We start from the raw sequence: 18147 nt of genomic DNA, 5'->3' as shown, positions 1-18147 counted from the left end.
ATTAGATAATATTAATGAAAGAATCAATGTTTAAATGGTCAAAAAGGATAATATGTTTGCTTATAGAGTAAACGGATAATAAGGGATTTAAACTTAAATTGCAATTGAAAGTACAAAAGAAACACATGAAACAAGGTTATAATTTGCTGATAAATTTATTGTCAAGATTGCTCTGTGCGGGAGACGCGGGGAAGTCCGTTGGAAAGTTGAAATAAGTTGTTGAAATGGTTGGTTTTCTTTCTTTTCTTTTCTCTTCTTTCTCTTTTCTTTTTTTCTTTCTTTGTTTGTTCTATACTGTATATCTTTATCTGGAAAAAATGCAATAAAAATTATTTTTTATAATAATAATAATAATAATAATAATAATAATAATAATAATAATAATAATAACAACTGGATGTGGGTGGCGCTGTGGTCTAAACCACAGAGCCTAGGACTTGCCGATCAGAAGGTCGGCGGTTCGAATCCCCATGACGGGATGAGCTCCCGTTGCTCGGTCCCTGCTCCTGCCAACCTAGCAGTTCGAAAGCACGTCAAAGTGCAAGTAGATAAATAGGTACCACTCCGGTGGGAAGGTAAACGGCGTTTCTGTGAGCTGCTCTGGTTCGCCAGAAGCGGCTTAGTTATGCTGGCCACATGACCCGGCTCCCTCGACCAATAAAATGAGATGAGCACCGCAACCCCAGAGTCTGCCACAACTGGACCTAATGGTCAGGGGTCCCTTTACCTTTACCTTTAATAATAAAACTACAGGAAGCCCAAGGAATTGTTTAAACCCATGTAATCTAAGCCCAGGTAAATTACGCTGGTGTGATTTACCCTTATTCCAAACAGCATTCAAGAGTGGGGCTATGAGCTGGCTCAAGCCTAGCAGAGGGAAACAAGCTTTTAAATTATGCCAGTGTAACTTCTACAGGGTTGCTAGGTCATGTGATAGAGCTGAATGGATTTTGGAATGCCAAAAAATATCCCCTTTTCTGGACTTGTCTCAACCGAACCTCAGCTGAGCTATATCTCTGTCTAAGCATGGATGAGGGATTTCAACTGGCATAGCTTTGCCTATTCCAAACTCTGCTCATACCTGTAGATCTTGGGTTTGAATTTCTTGCTTAATTAAGCGAAAAACCTTAAGAATACAAAACTATGCCTTGAAGAAATATCTTCAAGGAACAATATGCCTTCTAAAGTTTAATAGTATCTTCAGGAATTCAAAAATGAAAGTTGTTTGGAGGAGATATCCAATAATTCAAAATGAAAGCTTTAAATTCAGGGTATAAAGTTTGAAAGTAGCTAGCTCAGTATCAGTTTCAAAGAAATATTCTTCAGGTGCCTGTAAATCAGAGGTGGGAACCTTTTCTGGCCTTTGCACCAAATTCGTATCTCCCTTCCCTGTGGCAGACAAAATCTGACAGGTGGACAGGGCAACTAATCTGTCAATCAGTACAACATCAAGTCACTACAATTTCAGGTGATGCTGTGCTTTGGAGTCCCAGTTCTTGGGACTAGAAAGCACAGAGCAGCACTGTTTGAAAGCACATTTGCTCTTTGCAAAAGGGGTTTTGAGGCATTCCCCTGCTCTCCTGTTTGAGCATCCATCACAGTAGCTTTTCAAGCAGGAGCGTGATGGTATCTGATAGCCTCTTTGCTGTTTGTTCCCTGCTTCAGTTTGAGCCTCTGTAGGAAGTGTGCATGTGCACAGAAACCTTAACCACATCTGGGAGTGATAATATCCAAGTTAGAAGGTCCAAACTGCTCCTACCTCATGGTTCTGGTTTCTTCAGAGCAGGGGACTTAATTAAGTTGATCTCCTACATTGCTGAAGTCAGTGGTGGTTCTAACTATCTTGGTCTCAGTGGTGGGGCAAAGAATAATCTGTCCCTAAATGCACTCACCTCCAGAGCAGCAGCAGAATAACACTATATCCAGTCAGGTAATCAAGGCTACATCTGTCATATTATATGTGGATTGTGATAGGGCCTCTTTTGCAAACAGTAGTGCAAAAAGTCTGTATACTGCTCTTGGGTTATGTTCTTAGATAGTATAAATGCTCTGTTTTGGGGCAGAACTAGATATTGTTGCTGAGATAATGTTTCTAATAGTCCTAAATGCTCACAAGTTGTTTAATGAAACGAACAGTTCTTACAAACATGCACAGAGCCTGTGTTGCAAAGATTGAAAAATATATGCCTGGTCACAGAGGCACAAAACTATCAGTGACTTCCTCTAAAAAAGTGTTTTCTTCTCGATGTTGGTTTGGGGAAGGAGATTTTGTCTGTTTGGTCTCAGAGGAGGCCTGTCTCCATGCTTAACTGCCTTCCTATTTTCAAGAAGAACAGGCTTTTACAAGATCAGTATTTCCTCATTTTGATTACCAGTTATGGGCTAATTGTGCTTACTTGAACATGGTCTATTCCAGGAGTTGACTTTCCAAAGACAAATTGCATCCTTGGATGAAAACACTGAAATGTCAAGTGTGGAATTCAAAAATAAAAAAATGAGGAAAAGCAAGAGGAAGAAGAAAACGAAAGACAAAGAGCCAAAAACTTATGGAGAAGATGAAACCCTGTTTTATTCAACACCTGATAAAAGTCAAAAGGAGCTTGTAAGTTTTAGCTGCAACAGCTTCGGTGGCATCTTTTTGTATTTAAATTTGGAAGTGCCAAATAGAGCTTTATTAAATACAAACCCAAAAATTTGGGATCCCCTCCAAACAGATGCTAAAAATTTCTACTCATTTTTTGCAAGTCTTTCTCTTCTAGCATTTCCATGCATCAGCTATTTTGAGAAGGACTTATGCTGTTAACCAGCTTTCGTTTTTAGATTTCTTTAAGTGTACGTTATTCTATCTGCTGCTACATTAATTCATTGGGAATTGTGTGAGTAAATGGAGAGATAATCGTGTCACTTCAAATATTCACTTTGGATTTGTTTTCTGCACCCAAAGAAGGAGCTGTTAATGTCCTATCACCTACCTGTTGACACTCCTGATGATCCATTTCAAAGACAACGGTTAACAAGTGCTGCTAATGTCATCAGCAAAACCATGGGTGAGTTAAAAATAAATAAAATAAAGTTTTAAAGAGGTTGGGGGTAACTTCTTCAGTGTTTTTAAGTATTTTGTTAGAGATAATCATATCCAAATCAGTATTCCTTAAAACTTGAGAACAGTATATATTGAAAATTATGCTGAAAAACTAGGAGAGTAATTGTCTCAGGAGTGAGGGCCACTCACTGGAAAGTCCTGGCTCCCCTCCCCTCAAAATCTTCACATTTAAATAAATCATGAAAAAATGTTTACCAATTGGGGTTTGTTTTTGTTTTGCCGAGCCTTTAGCATTTATTGTCGTCATGTTTCCATATTAATTTCAACAGTCAGAAGAATACATATTAGCACTTCACTCATAATTTGGACCAAATATGGGACTCATTGCTTTCCTTAGCTTAGTTTGTGTTCATGGTTTTTGTTATGTACTGAAGTTCTCACCCTGGGCCAGCAGGGGGATACTGTAGATAGTTATGCAAATGAAGGATCGAAAGTGACATTCAGTGATTGGATAGTTTTAGAAAATGGCAACAGTTACATTGTTCTGGAGCTCTATATAAGCAGGCTGACTGAGCTCCTCAGTTAGTTCTGTTCCAGCTTACAAATAAAGAGCTGCTTTGGAAGAATCGCTGTGTCGTCTGATATGTTCGCCCACAACTTAACAGTTTTTGTTGTTTACTTGGTTTATGATGACACTGAGATTGTAACTCCAGTATGGGTATGTTTTGCAGCCTGGAATGTCAACAGTGAACTCGGTTCTGATGTTGATCTTTACTATTCCATCTGAAAAACTGGCCTGCAAATTCAAATTATCTGCGTAACGGAGTAAATTATGTAAGGAAGGAACTGCAGCTCAAGATAGGAAAAGAGGTAGTAAGGAAACACCTAGCTACTTTAAATGAATTCAAATATCCAAGGCTGGATGAGCTGCATCCAAGGGCACTAAAGGAGCTTGCGGATGTAATCTCAGAGCCTTTGTAATCTCAGACCTTTGAGAATTCTTGGTGAACGGGTGAGGTCCCTGCAGACTGGAGGTGGGCAAATGTAGTCCCCATCTTCAAAAAGGGGGGGGGATAAGACCCAGGTAACTATTGATCAGTGAGCTTGACACTGATACCAGGAAAGGTCCTAGAACAGATAATTCACCCGTTGGTCTGTGAGCACTTAGAAAAGGATGCTGTGATTACTAAGACCCAACATGGGTTTCTCAAAAATAAAGTATGCTAGATGAATCTCTTTTCTTTATTTGATGGAGTTACAAGCTTGGTGGATCAGGGGAATGCTGTGGACATGTATATCTTGGTTTCAGTAAGTCTCTTGACAAAGTCTCCCATGACATTCTTGCAAGGAAGCTGATAAAATGTGGACTGAATGAGGTAACTAAATTGTGTGTTCATACAGTCTGCTGCTGCATGTTAGGATTTGTGGGATGATCTAGTGTGTCCCACGGACGCGGGTGGCGCTGTGGGTAAAACCTCAGTGCCTAGGACTTGCCGATCGCATGGCCGGCGGTTCGAATCCCCGCGGCGGGGTGAGCTCCTGTCTTTCGGTCCCAGCTCCTGCCCACCTAGCAGTTCGAAAGCACCCCTAAGTGCAAGTAGATAAATAGGTACCGCTTTATAGCAGGAAGGTAAACGGCGTTTCCGTGTGCTGCGCTGGTGCCGGCTCGCCAGAGCAGCTTCGTCACGCTGGCCACGTGACCCGGAAGTGTCTCCGGACAGCGCTGGCCCCCAGCCTCTTAAGTGAGATGGGCGCACAACACTAGAGTCGGACACGACTGGCCCGTACGGGCAGGGGTACCTTTACCTTTACCTTACCTAGTGTGTCCCAAACTGGTATTAGAAGTCCAACAGAACAGCACTATGTCAACTCAGTCACAAGTTCTATTGAATTCAGTGACTGTCTTAGGTATGCAGGGTTTGGATTGTTGCAGAGTAAAAAGAAAGAAGAGAGGAGAAAAAGATTGAAAGAGTGGCTTGTGTAGGACAAGGGATTTGAGGGAACCTGTGCAGATCCTTTTCAAGTCAAGCCAAGAAGATATGATCCCCCGCTTTAATCAATGGATTGACAGGACTTGAATGGATTGCTTATAGACGCAGACTTTGTTTGGATAAATACAAATATTCATATATGTAGTAGGACAATAATATTACATATCTGTATAATAATGTATGGAAGTGTATATTTAGTGTGCTATATCTTTTTTCTTATTGCACTTTTTATTTATTTATTATTTGCACTTTTTCTCCTTTCTCTGTTTTCTACAACTGACAATTTCTTAATAATTTTTTTTAAGTCAGAGGGTGTGTGTGTGTGTAAAGAATTACCTATGTTTTACCTGAAATTGTTCTCATTTCATAACTCAGTGTGCCTGTAATTATGTTCCTTTTGTTGTTTAGAATGGGAAGAATCAAAACTGGAATTCCCTCCATGCTTGAAAACTGCTGCCCATAAATATCTCATCTGGCAATGTTGCCCACTCTGGTTACAAATAAAGAAAATGGTGAAGAAAGTAATGATAAACCCTTTTGCTGAACTATTTATTACTCTGTGTATTATAGTGAATACTGTTTTAATGACATTCGAAAGTGTTCCAGAAACAAAAAACATGGTTTCCACAGGAAACAAAGTAAGTGAAGCCAAATCCTTATTAAGCTACATGGCAAGAATCACCTTTTTATTGTTTTACTGTTGGAGAATTTTGGAGCGCCTTTGAACTAAAATTTGTGCACAGAAATTACGTTTAGTGCGTACCTAAAAAAATGTGTTCATACAAACCCTTTCTTCTCTAGTGGGTACAAGGACACCATCAAGTGGGATTTCGTTTCACCTGTTGCTTGAGGCAAGAAAAGCAATTATCAGTCCACAGGAAGCTCTCTTACCCTCTCCCTTGGAATGTCAGCTGAAATATCAGTTCATTTTCCTGCCTCACTTGAAGCAGTTTTATATTTCCCTTGTGCACTATTCTGGCCTGTTATTTCACTCATTGTTATTGTTATTATTATCTGTCAGCTCTGTCTGTGCTTGTAGGTTAGAGTTTCTGTGTGAATCTCATAGTAAGATTGAGAGAGTTAAATTCTGCCCCCACCCCGCAGGCCATTATGTACCCTGATGTGTGTGTCCTTTTTCCTTCATACCTTTTCACCCTTAATTAATTATGTTTGTGATCAGACACTCTTTCCCACGTTAATGGTTTTCTGGTGCTGGTTGGGGCTAATGGAAATTGGAGTCCAGTATCATCTGGAGGGCCGCAGATTAGTCACCCGTCCCCTAAAGGCATAGCTTGAATTTAACATATGAGACGTTGATTGTGTTCTGACATAATTTCTCTTGCAGGTTTTCACTGCCATTTTTACAGCTGAAATGATCCTCAAAATAATTGCTCTTGATCCCTACTACTATTTTCAAGAGGCTTGGAATATTTTTGACTGCCTTTTGGCTGTTTTAGGTATAATAAGCTTGGTCACAAGGCGTCCCCTATCAATTTTCAGAATGGTAATGATGAATCTCCTGTTATAGTCACTTTAAATCTTCCACATTAAATCTATGGAATCTGGGGCTTACTTTCCTTGACTATTTATTTATTTATTTTATTAATAGTGAGTATATGTGGCAAAATCAGTAATTTCAATAAATTATGAGCAGATGACAATCAAACTGAGGAAACACTTAGAATATAGGGTTGTCATGAAATCCCTGAGATGCTTTAAAATACATTTTTACCTGTTCAAGAGAAAATAAAATAGTAAATTATATTGGTCACACCCACACTAGACATTTACATCACACGATTTCTCCCAGAGAATCATGGGAATTGTAGTTTATAATTCCCAGCACTTTACCAAACTACAGTTCCCATGATATTTTGGGAGAAATCATATGCTTTAATGCATTGTATAGATATAACCATTGGAATTTAAATTGCATTTTCTGCTTGGTTTATGATACTGAGTGACAATGAATCCTAAGACAGCATTTTATTTTAATGAAATAAGAATAGAACAGGAGCACAATCATAGACACACCCTTTCAAGGGTTTTCTTTTGAATACAGGATTGTCAGGAAATAAGTCTATTTCATTAGAGATGTGTTCTGTGAAACAGAGTGCATGCCTGAATGCATCTTACTTTAGAGGAATAAATTTGCATGCTGAAGCAAACTTTCATACTTCTTCTCTGGACCAGGAACTGCAAATTCAAAGCATATTAGATGCATATTCAAATTCAGCTTTCATCTATCTGCACTACATTATTTTTGAATGGTTGCACATCAAAAAGTGTATTTATAGCTTCCTTTTGATGCAAATAGGCTTAATTACATACAAATCATGCTGGTAGAACAATTTCTCTATTTTTAATAATACTGGAAAATCAAGACTTAACTTTCTCTTATTTTTGCTGCTATTCTCTCCCTATCCCCTGCCCCCACCCTACAGCTGAGAATTTTCAAATTGTCCAAGTTTTGGCCAGCATTAAATAAACTCATGAAAATAATGTGGAAATCAGTGGGCCCACTAAGCAACCTCACGCTTGTTCTGATTTTTACCGTATTCATTTTTGCTGTGGTTGGCAAGCAGGGCTTTAGCCAAAGTTACAAAACACTTCGAGAAACATGTGAGAACAAAACGCAGAACTTTAACAGTGACAGTACTGATGCCACCCATAAATGTAAATTACGATGGCATATGGAAGACTTCTTACATTCATTCCTTGTTATATTCCGAATTCTCTGTGGAGAATGGATCGAAACGATGTGGGGCTGTATGAAAGCTGCTGGGGAAGGATGGTGCATTTTTCTGTTCATGCTGGTCCTGCTTTTAGGAAACCTAGTGGTAAGTTTTCAAAGGATTTCCTTCTTCTATGGGACATATTTAAAATTATTTATTCAGTAGGATTGTTTTCAAGAACGTTCTACACAATTTAGCTACGTCAGGCAGTGGTAAAACCACTCCTTAAGAAACCTTCCCTGGATTCAGACAACCTAACTACCGTATTTTTTGCTCTATAAGACTCACTTTTCCCCTCCTAAAAAGTAAGGTGAAATGTGTGTGTGTCTTATGGAGTGAATGCAGGCTGCGCAGCTATCCCAGAAGCCAGAACAGCAAGAGGGATTGCTGCTTTCACTGTGCAGCGATCCCTCTTGCTGTTCTGGCTTCTGAGATTCAGAATATTTTTTTCTTGTTTTCTTCCTCCAAAAACTAGGTGTGTCTTGTGGTCTGGTGCATCTTATAGAGCAAAAAATACGGTAACTATTGGCCAGTTGCTAATCTCCCTTTCCAGAACAAGGTTCTGGAGTGAGTGGTCGCAAACCAGATCTTGACGCTTTTGGAAGAAACGAATTTTCTGGATCCATTTCAATCAGGGTTTAGGCCCGGTTTGGGCACAGAAACTGCTTTGGTCGCCCTGTATGATGTCAGAAGAGAGACAAAGCATACATGTCCCTGTTAAATCTTCTTGACCTCTCAGTGACTTTCAATACAATTGACCATGATATCCTTCTGTAGCAACTGTCCAAACTACCGGTGGGTGGCACGCTTTGCAGTAGTTCCGGTCCGACTTGGGTAGACATTTCCAAATAGTGTTGTTTGGGAGTGTTCTTCAGCCTTGTGGAGCCTTCACTGTGGGGTTCTTCAATGTTCAGTTTTAGCCCCTATTTAGTTATTTAGTATCTACATGAAACCACTGAGTGGAGTTATCCAGAGGTTTGGAGTATGTTGTCAGCAATATGCTGATGACACACAGCTCTACTGTTCCTTTACATCTGCAGACGAGGCAGTGGCATAGCTGTCAACTTACAGATTTGAAAATAAGGGACCAGCAGCCAAAATAAGGGACCTGCAGCCTCACCTGTTCCAGGCACTCCAGTCTTCCTGTCCTTCTGCAGTCTGGTCAAACTCATGCTGGTAGCTTTGAGAACACTGTCCAACCAACTTTGTAACCAGAGGTTCAACTGAATATAATCTGAATCACATGCACCACAAGGCCTATGCAGCCTCAACTTAAGATGGCTCCCCGGCCTGGCTTTGCACTGCAAAGTTTGCAGCAGCACGTGCAACAAAATGGCGTCCAGCATTCAAAAACCTCCTCAGCTTGCATTAACTAGCCACACACAAGGCATGCAAGCTCCACCCCCAGTCGTTCTTAGACTTCTTATTGGGTGAGCAACTCAGCCAAGCAACACAGTTGGAGCCTCCTTCCTCCCTGGCCGGCAGGGAGGGAGGGGGAGGAGCTGCTTCCTTTGAAATTTAAGGGACATCATTTAAGGGACATTTAAGGGACATCCATCAATAAGGGACAGCAGGGGGACATGGCGCTGGAATAAGGGACTGTCCCTTCAAATAAGGGACACTTGACAGCTATGGGCAGTGGATGTGCTGGACCGTCGTCCTGTCTCAGCAATGGATTAGATGACAGCCAACAAACTGAAGCTCAATGCAGATGAGACTGAGGCACTGTTAGAGGGTGGCTCCCTAGACACCCATTTTCCCATTCAGGAGATCAGCTGATAGCAATGCCATTAAAAACACAAAGAGAGTCAAGTACTGGGCCATTAAAAACAATTCACCATACAGATGTTGTCAGTCTTTCCCCCAGCTGAGAAGTGGACAGAAACAGAAGACTTGAGAGGGGGAGGTTGGCATGGGTAACAGGGGACGTGATGTCACCACAGGAAAAAATACGTCATTTTAAAATACAGGTTTGGGAGCAGAGATTTTGGGAAGGAGAAGGGAGGGGTCAGAACTCCATGCAGCATTGGCTGGAGGAAGCTGCATGCAGAGACCTGGGAGTATGATTGGCTGTTGCTTTGACCCCAAGCTTGCTGAAGCTATGGGAGAGGCAACGAGAGGTACTCCCTCTGTTGGATATTCACTATTTGATGGACTGATCCAACACCCTCCACCAAAACTCAGGTTGTGTGTGAAATAAACCATATTTCATAAAGACATGACAATCTCCCCTGTGCCTCATTCCCAAGGAACACAAACCCTGGTTAAGTGCCAAGACCCCTGGAATCCTCCTATCTATCAGCAGAGATTGGAATGGCCTGTACAATACTGAATGAATGGGAAGTCCTTTTTCTCTGGGAAAAACAGGAAGCAGCTGAAATGTGTTACTTTCCAAAATACCCTTTCCTGCTCTCACTGTTTGCTTCATTTGGTTACTTTTCATTCAGGTCCTCAACCTCTTTATCGCTTTACTCCTGAGTTCCTTTAGTAGCAGTGATTCAGAAACTGAGGAAGATGAAGAGCAAGCTAAGCCTCATGTGATCCTTGCTCACAGGGGGTTGCAATTTGTCAAACATCTGCTGTGGGACCGCTGTTGCAATGCCCTTGTGCAAAAGCTGAAGAAAGCAAGAAGCAAGACCAAGGAGGTGACCATCCCAAAGGACGGCGCCACTGAGCCGAGGAAAGGGGTCCAGGAAAACTATGCTAGTGGTAAACGTTTGGAGAAGCTGACGGCGGACCATTTTATGACAGACTTTAATACATTTGTCTGTGCTCCCCTTGCTGAAATGGAGACTTTTGGTGAGGAAGAAATTGATTGCAGCAAAGAGGTAAGAAACAGGCCCCACAAATGGACCTTTCTGGTAGACTGCTGGCATAGATAAGCCTACCCAAGAAGGTTGGCTATGGTGAATAAATAATTTCAAGTATACACCATCACTATATGCCTCCATTGTGGCTGATCCATGTTACATATACAGTGGTACCTCAGGTTTAGTACTTAATTCGTACCGGAGGTCTGTTCTTCACCTGAAACTGTTCTTAACCTGAAGCACCACTGAAGTGAAGGCCCAAGACAGGTGTTGATCATCATGTGAGCTGCGCACAGGTGGTCTGAAGCGAGCTGCTGCCATTCCTGTGGAGCCTCCTTTTATTGTGACAAATATGCAAGCTAGGCAGGTACATTTTTGGGCTGTGACCTTTACACATCTTCCGTCCCGAAATCGTGGGGTGGTACAAAGCTATTTTGGCACCTGTTTCACAGCGTCATTTTCCCCTTGCACAGTGTATGACGAATGGAGACAAAGGTCTCATGGAAAAGGGTTACAGACAGGACACCGCTGACTGCTGAGACCGCAAAAGGTCAGACTTAGGAAACGATGTTCCAGACAGCCATGGTTTGTCTGAGGGGGAGTTTTTCCTGCACCCCAGGGTCATGCGTGCAGGCAGACGTGGCTGCCTGCTGGTGGGGAAGTGTGCTCCCTCCGGACCCCACTCCGCGATATCCCTACCACTTTAGCTAATGGGGCCTCCCGCTGCTGCCGCGCCACCACTGCACGATTTCTGTTCTCATCCTGAAGCAAGTTCTTAACCCGAGGTACTATTTCTGGGCTAGCGGAGTCTATAACCTGAAGTGTATGTAACCTGAGGTACCACTGTATTGGAATATTATACATTATTAAGTTTGTAAATGTCTTTGTTAACTGATGAACAGGATTCCATTTCTGTTTGTATACAAAGGCTTTGAAAACTAGTAGTCTAGCTTCTTGTGTGAGGTGTTAGGAACAAAATATCTTTACTTTCATACTTTTCCCCAGGAGAACAACTTGCAAAAGAGAAGAGAGAAATTCAAAAGGTCAAGACAAATGCTGTCTTCTGATATTTCCGAAAGTACCAATGGTTGGTCTTTGAATGTTCCCAAGGTAAAGCAAAGGAAAATGATCATTATAGCTCTATTGCTCGCTGAGAGTGACATTCTGCATTTCCAGGAAAGTGGTATATTCTACTGTGTGTGTGTGTGTGTGTATTCCACTTTTATATTGTGGAAGTATTTTTGCTCCTCCCCCTGAAAAACAAAGGACACCTAGTTTGGGGGTAGGTCCTTTCTCTGAGGCTGGGAAATCAGTCTTCATTTCTATGTCTGGAGAAGGGGACTCACGGCTTGATCATCCTGTATTTGGGTTGGTGAGTTGTAGAAGAGCTCACCATATTTTATAAGCTCTTGGCAAAAAAGGAACATTTCTCCTAATATGCACATTTTTGTAAGCAACTTCACCATATATAATGCATTTTTATATGCTATTTTCACAAATACAGTCGTACCTTGGTTGTCGAATGCCTTGGTACTCGGACGTTTTGGCTCCTGAACGCTGTAAACACGGAAGTGTGTGTTCTGGTTTGTGAACATTTTTTGGAAGCCAAATGTCCAACATGGCTTCCGATTGAGTGCAGGAAGCTCCTGCAGCCAATCGGAAGCTGCGCCTTGGTTTTCGAACCATTCCAGGAGTTGAATGGACTCCCGAACTGGATTAAGTTCAACAACCGAGGTACCACTGTATCAGCGGTGGAGGAAGCCGCTCGGGCTTCTGGGGCGGTGCACCCAAGGGCAGCACGAGCTGCACATAGGGGCGGGGTGCACTGTGGGGCCTCTGGAGTCTGCCTGCCTCCTCCCACTCAGCCACCCTACAGCTAGGGGGGGGGAGGCAGGGGGGCGGACCGTTTGGGCATCACAGAGCCTGCGCGCACCCAAGCCACTGCTTCTCTCCCAGGAGCGCGCTGCAGGCCCCGCAGTGAGTGCTGCCCGGCTATTTGTCACACACACCCCGGTGGTGACACCTGGGGCGGATCATACCCACCGCACCCCCCTTCCTCCACCTGTACACTGTATATACATTTTAGTACACTTCTTTTTGGTTGCAGAACTGCCTTGCAAAATTTGGAGAAATGTGAATTTCAAAGGATAGCTGTGTTTTGGTGCACGTATTGTTTCAGGAAGTAAAAATCATATTTCAATGTGAATCCAAACAAATTTCTCTCCCACATCTGTGGTGGTGCCCAGTCAGTGGATTGCTCTCCCTATTGAAGTACAACCGGCACAACTATTACAAACATTTTGGCTTAAGTTCAAAACTCACTTAATGGCCCTGGCATTTTAAAGTTTGTCTGTTCCTCTTGTTTTTTAAACTGCCTCTAGTGCTTTTATTTGTTATTAGGTTATCTTTAATTCTTTTATATTGGACATGTTTTATATTTATATACTTCATCCTGGTATCTTTTGTAGATGAAGCCTGGTCTAGAATAATTCTTAATAAATAAGCTGATTGCAAAAAGTGTTTGGATCATAAAAAGCTTGCAGGAGAAGGTTAAGTTTCCCTTTCTTCATTGCTGCTGGTGCAATCAAATTTGTGTCCCCCTGAGGCTACATTTCAACAAAAGAAGAATAAATAGTAATACTGTTGCAAGCCATCCCAATCTTTGAGCAGTGTGAGATTCCAGGAGTTTCAGGCGCATAGCAGGGTTCATATTTCCTTCAGATGAGGGACAGTGGAGACTGTGGTGTCTTTATAATATATGGCTTAATCGCACATATATACTACCTCAGCCTACAATGTTCATAGCAGCAACACCCCAAAAGAGTCTTGCTTCTCCCTTAGCCATATTCATGGATTCAAGCAGAAATCAGGCATGACTCTCTCTCTGGTTTCCTAGCCTGCTGCTTCCAGACTCTAGCTTCTAGCTCACATAACTCTACTCTCAACTCTCGCCTTTGTCTTCCTAAGAACCAGCCAGTTAAAGGAGGGGGCACCACCCATTAGGCCACTGGTACAGAGCCACTTCCTTTCTTTTCTTAATGGCCTGTTTACTTCACCAGGAAGTATTCTGGTTAATACAGATTGGCAGCAGCTCTTCAGAGTTTTACAAAAGAGTATTTCCCAGCCCAGTTTGGCGATACTGGAGATCAGGCATAGGACCTTCTCAGTGGATGACAGTCCATTAAGTGGGTTATCATTACCACATGGCATCCAAAGGCAAGAAATGCATGCAAACTCAAAGAAATAGGACTGTTCTGCTTTATATTTCCCCAGTCCATTTTCTGCCTTTCATCCATCTGATTTTCTTTCCCAGTCTTCTCTCCCTTCAATCCTTTAGCTACTATTGTACGTTTCTGTCAAACTAGTAATCATTTTCTGAGTTTCTCCCTCATTATTGTTCATTGTGTGTGATTTCAGGTATTTCCCCCCTATCAGATCAGGTTTCAGTTCCCCACCTCTCAGCATCTTGCCTTACCGACCATCTTTCAGTCAGCAGCAACTATAGCAAGCTCTGTTGGCAAATGGGGTATCACTGAGAAATGCTAAGTGTCTGCTTGTTCCACACCTACCGTAATTCTTTTACCAAGCATTACTTGTACCCTTTTAAAATGTGGCTCTTTTATGGGAGGTGTTAGTGGGTTGTTGTTTTTATTCTGATTATATACAGTATGTTGTGATCTTTTCTGTGAACTGCCCTGAGACCTCCGGGTATAGGGCAATATATACTGTAAACTCAATAAACAGTATATACTGTAAACACAATAAAAAGATCCCTCTGTGGGCCGGATCGCTCATGGGTCCATGATTTTCGGCATCTGCGTCTGCGCAGACACGATTTCCAGCACCAAGGAAGCGAGTCCCCACGCTGCGCCAATTTAGCGCAGCGCACGAGCGGGCATCTCATTTCAGGGGCGGCTTGGGGGCCGGTCAAACGATATCCACGGGCCACTTCCGGCCCATGGGCCTTAGGTTGCTGAACCCTGATCCAGAGAGAAAGGGACTGTTGGTCTCACCTGAAAGGTGTTTCTCCCGGATAGTAGTCCATCAAGGCCTCGTCCTACATGCGCAAAAGGGCAGCTACTATTCTGCAATTTATTTCTGCATTGCTTTTAATTTATTATTAAACTGGTTGAAGTTGTTTGGTTAATGCATTTTTTTATACTCTATATCATCAGCATGTGTTATTCTAATGTATTTTCTATATTCAGGATTAATTTTCTGTGCATTTTGTGTTTGTGCTCGTGTTTTGTCTTCCTTCTGGTCTTTTCATGAAATGTACTGGGAAGATATAGAGCTGGGCAGTCCTACTTCCTCATATTTTACATTCATTTCCCTTCAGATGCTAAGTGTTGATGATTGCCCACTTGATGGACTATAATGCTAGAGAAATGCCTTCAGATGAGACCAGCGGTCCCTTCTGCATGCAAAGCACGTGCTTTTCCATTGAGCCACCACCCTTCCCCATCATTGGTCAGTTACATTAAGAGGATACTGTTTTTTCTTGTTTTGTTTTTATGTTCAGAGCGTGGATCTTGAGAGCAGCTGTTCTGAGGCCAGCACGGTAGATGAGAGGTCTCCTATCTGCATTTTCCCTGTAGTCAAGAAGGAGCCTGTGGCCTGTTTTCCACAAGGTGACAGACTAGTTTTATTGGCATATAATATGATTTTTTAATTTATAATTTATTTGAGATAGTCAGTTCTTTTTTGGGTAAGGTGATCAACAGAGCAGTAGCTGCCCAGTTACAGATGAACCTAGATGAAGCAGATTATCTAGACCCATTTCATTGTGGCTTCAGTCCTGGGCACAGTACTGAAACAGTCTTGGTTACTCTGATTGATGAGGGAAGACCAGGAGTGCTATTCATCTCTTGGCCACGTTGACCATTGACCAGAGTATCCTGACACAGCTTGGGGGGGGGGTATTATAGTAGTTCTGCTCCTACCTACAGGGGTGCTCCCAGAGAATACAATTCAGGGACTTTTGTCTGGCCCCATGATATCTTTATTATGGAGAACCACTAGGTTCTATCATGTCCTCTGTGTGCTTAACATCACTCTCAAGCCACTGGGAGGAGTCATCCAGGGATTTGGGGCACAAAGTTACCAATATGAGGATGACATTTATTGGGGTGGATCTAAGGAAATTCATTTCTGATCTACTCTCAATCTAATTATTCTGGCCTTTATATGGGGACCAGCCATTGGCAACTGGGAAGCTGGTAGTTTTTTGCAACTTTATCTTCTCATGAGCAAATATTCCAGTGTATTAGTTCACACAAGAAACTCTTCCTCTGCACTCTGTGGATGTGCTGCTTGTACTAGTTACGTAGAAGGCCACCAGCAGAATGTTCCAGGGATAGGAAGAAAAGAGGAAATAATTTGCTATTTTCTCCTGCAAAGATGCTAAATGTTAAAAAGACTGGTTTCCTAGTGATTCTCATAACATTGATAATTTCTGTATTTGATTTCTCTTTATTTCAGTGTTGGTCAAGTTCTTCCCATGTTGCACAGTGAATACTGCTAAATTTCCAGGCAACACTTGGTGGAGGTTTAGAAAAACCTGCTACAGAATTGTAAAACATAGTTGGTTTGAATCTTTTATCATATTTATGATATTACTGAGCAGTGGTGTTCTGGTAAGCTTACTATGATATCCTCAAAATAAGAGTATTATTAATTTTTTGGCCTTGTGTTCAGCTCTGAATTTCCTTTTTTCCTATAGATGCTGAAATCTGTTTAATAGGATGATAGGTGATTTTTTAAAAAATTTATTCCTTGATATTATATAATCATACCTAGTGTATTCCATTTTATTGGTGCATGAGTAATAGTGCAAACATTCTTAGATAAACAGTGGCCAAAATCCAACCATGCAGCTAGATCCAAGGGAACTTTTGACTTGTTCTTCTTGAACAGTAGCCCTTCATTTTACATGACAATCCATTTTAAAAACTGGATTGGAGGTTCTATCAGACAAAATAATGCTGGGCACTTAAAGCAGCTCTTTGGATTCCAACTGATAAAAGTGAGGCTTGCTTGTTTTTTAAAGTATATGTTTATATTTCTAAGAGTATTTTATAAAAGATCCCAGTTAATGGATTGCTGGGATTTCCTTCAGAACTCTCCAGATATATTGCACTAGGTTTCACTGGTATGAACTAAGTGGAATCTTTATTAATGGTATAGAAACTCAGACATGCTGGGTATAAAGCAATAAAGCATTTTGATTCCAAGCTCCCACAAGAGATTTGGCATATGAAAAAAAGTTCATTTATATGGGCCATATATGTAAACTCAAATGGATCTCACCCAGTCCTTAGCTTCTGTTGCTACGGAGATGGCCAGAACTCTGAGCACAGGCTAGAAGTTGGTGGTCACTGAAGAGTGGTATGCCGCGCCCAAACTTTGTACAGTCTAGTTTCTTCCTCCAAATCAGGATTTTATGTAACCACTAGCTAAAGTCCAGTTGGCCATATGGACAATCTGCTATTTCAAGATACAGGTAGGTAGCCGTGTTGGTCTGTCGTAGTCGAAACAAAAAAAACCACACCCTTCCACTAGCACCTTAGAGACCAGCTAAGTTTGTTATTGATATGAGCTTTCATGTGCATGCACACTTCTTCTAAGGTGCTACTGGAAGGATTTTTTAATTATTTTAAGATAAACATCCTATTGGTAAACAACCCCATACCTGTGGATCATAGTATGCTCAATTTTGTAGCTTGAAATGGCCATATAAGAGATTGTTGCATGCTTCAGTTGTGTGCATGACACATGATACAATGTTCCTGTTATATAACAATCTAATGCATACTAACCCCTTAACCTATATTTCCGCCAGTTATTCAATCTTTGATACATAATCCCAGCAATTATGCAATGCTCATGCCTTCTATATATTGCCTATTAGGGCTATGGGGCTTGCCAGTTCATGACTAGGGTTTTTCCTTTTGCAGGCTTTTATGTGTAATCAGTTGGGTTCAAAGCAATGGAGAGCTATAGCTAGAATCTTACATCCAGTATAGGCATAATTATTAAGGACCCCTAGGCCAATACTATGGTCCTAAGAACCATCTTTGATGTCAAAATGCTACACTTTGACAAATAATTTAGGCCTACGATTTCTACATTGTCATTTAATTTTACTACATACTTGGCAAAAAATGTTGTTGAATCTTGAACATGGGAGGTTCACACACAGTGAACCTCAGAGATCAGTGTTGTAGTACTTCTTAAACTTTAATCAGCTGGAAGAAGCCCTTCCCCAATGAATGCTAAGTGAGTGGGCTGCACCCTTTTTCATCACATTGCACAAATTTTAAATATCCCACTAGTGAATTCTAAATCACATCTGATTTCTGAAATACTAGATCTTTGAAGACATCTACCTTGCTGAGAGAAAGACCATAAAAATCATACTGGAATATGCAGATATATTTTTCTTCTACATCTTTTTCCTGGAGATGCTTCTGAAATGGGTGGCTTATGGCTTCAGAAAATATTTCACCAATGCTTGGTGTTGGCTTGATTTCTTTATTGTATGTGTAAGTATCAGATTTAATCTTACT

The 18147-nt window shown here is 41.4% G+C and overlaps 1 protein-coding gene across 3 annotated transcripts in view; it reads left to right on the top strand.

Moving 5' to 3' along the window:
• LOC308569499 (sodium channel protein type 5 subunit alpha-like) overlaps positions 1–18147 on the top strand; it is a 57335-nt gene that overhangs the window by 27312 nt on the left and 11876 nt on the right. For all 3 annotated transcript variants that reach the window (XM_081163461.1, XM_081163460.1, XM_081163462.1), the window contains 10 exons: positions 2417–2602; positions 2945–3047; positions 5443–5672; positions 6380–6538; positions 7479–7874; positions 10217–10597; positions 11585–11689; positions 15102–15210; positions 16061–16215; positions 17950–18123. In XM_081163461.1, the coding sequence (XP_081019587.1) occupies positions 2417–2602; positions 2945–3047; positions 5443–5672; positions 6380–6538; positions 7479–7874; positions 10217–10597; positions 11585–11689; positions 15102–15210; positions 16061–16215; positions 17950–18123 (1998 nt within the window). The remainder of the gene's footprint in view (positions 1–2416; positions 2603–2944; positions 3048–5442; positions 5673–6379; positions 6539–7478; positions 7875–10216; positions 10598–11584; positions 11690–15101; positions 15211–16060; positions 16216–17949; positions 18124–18147) is intronic.

This window comes from Podarcis bocagei (assembly GCF_964188305.1).
Source record: "Podarcis bocagei genome assembly, chromosome: 12".
Taxonomy (NCBI): Eukaryota; Metazoa; Chordata; class Lepidosauria; order Squamata; family Lacertidae; genus Podarcis; species Podarcis bocagei.
The sequence above is the reverse complement of the archived record's forward strand: the minus strand, read 5'-3'. Positions and strand labels throughout refer to the sequence as shown.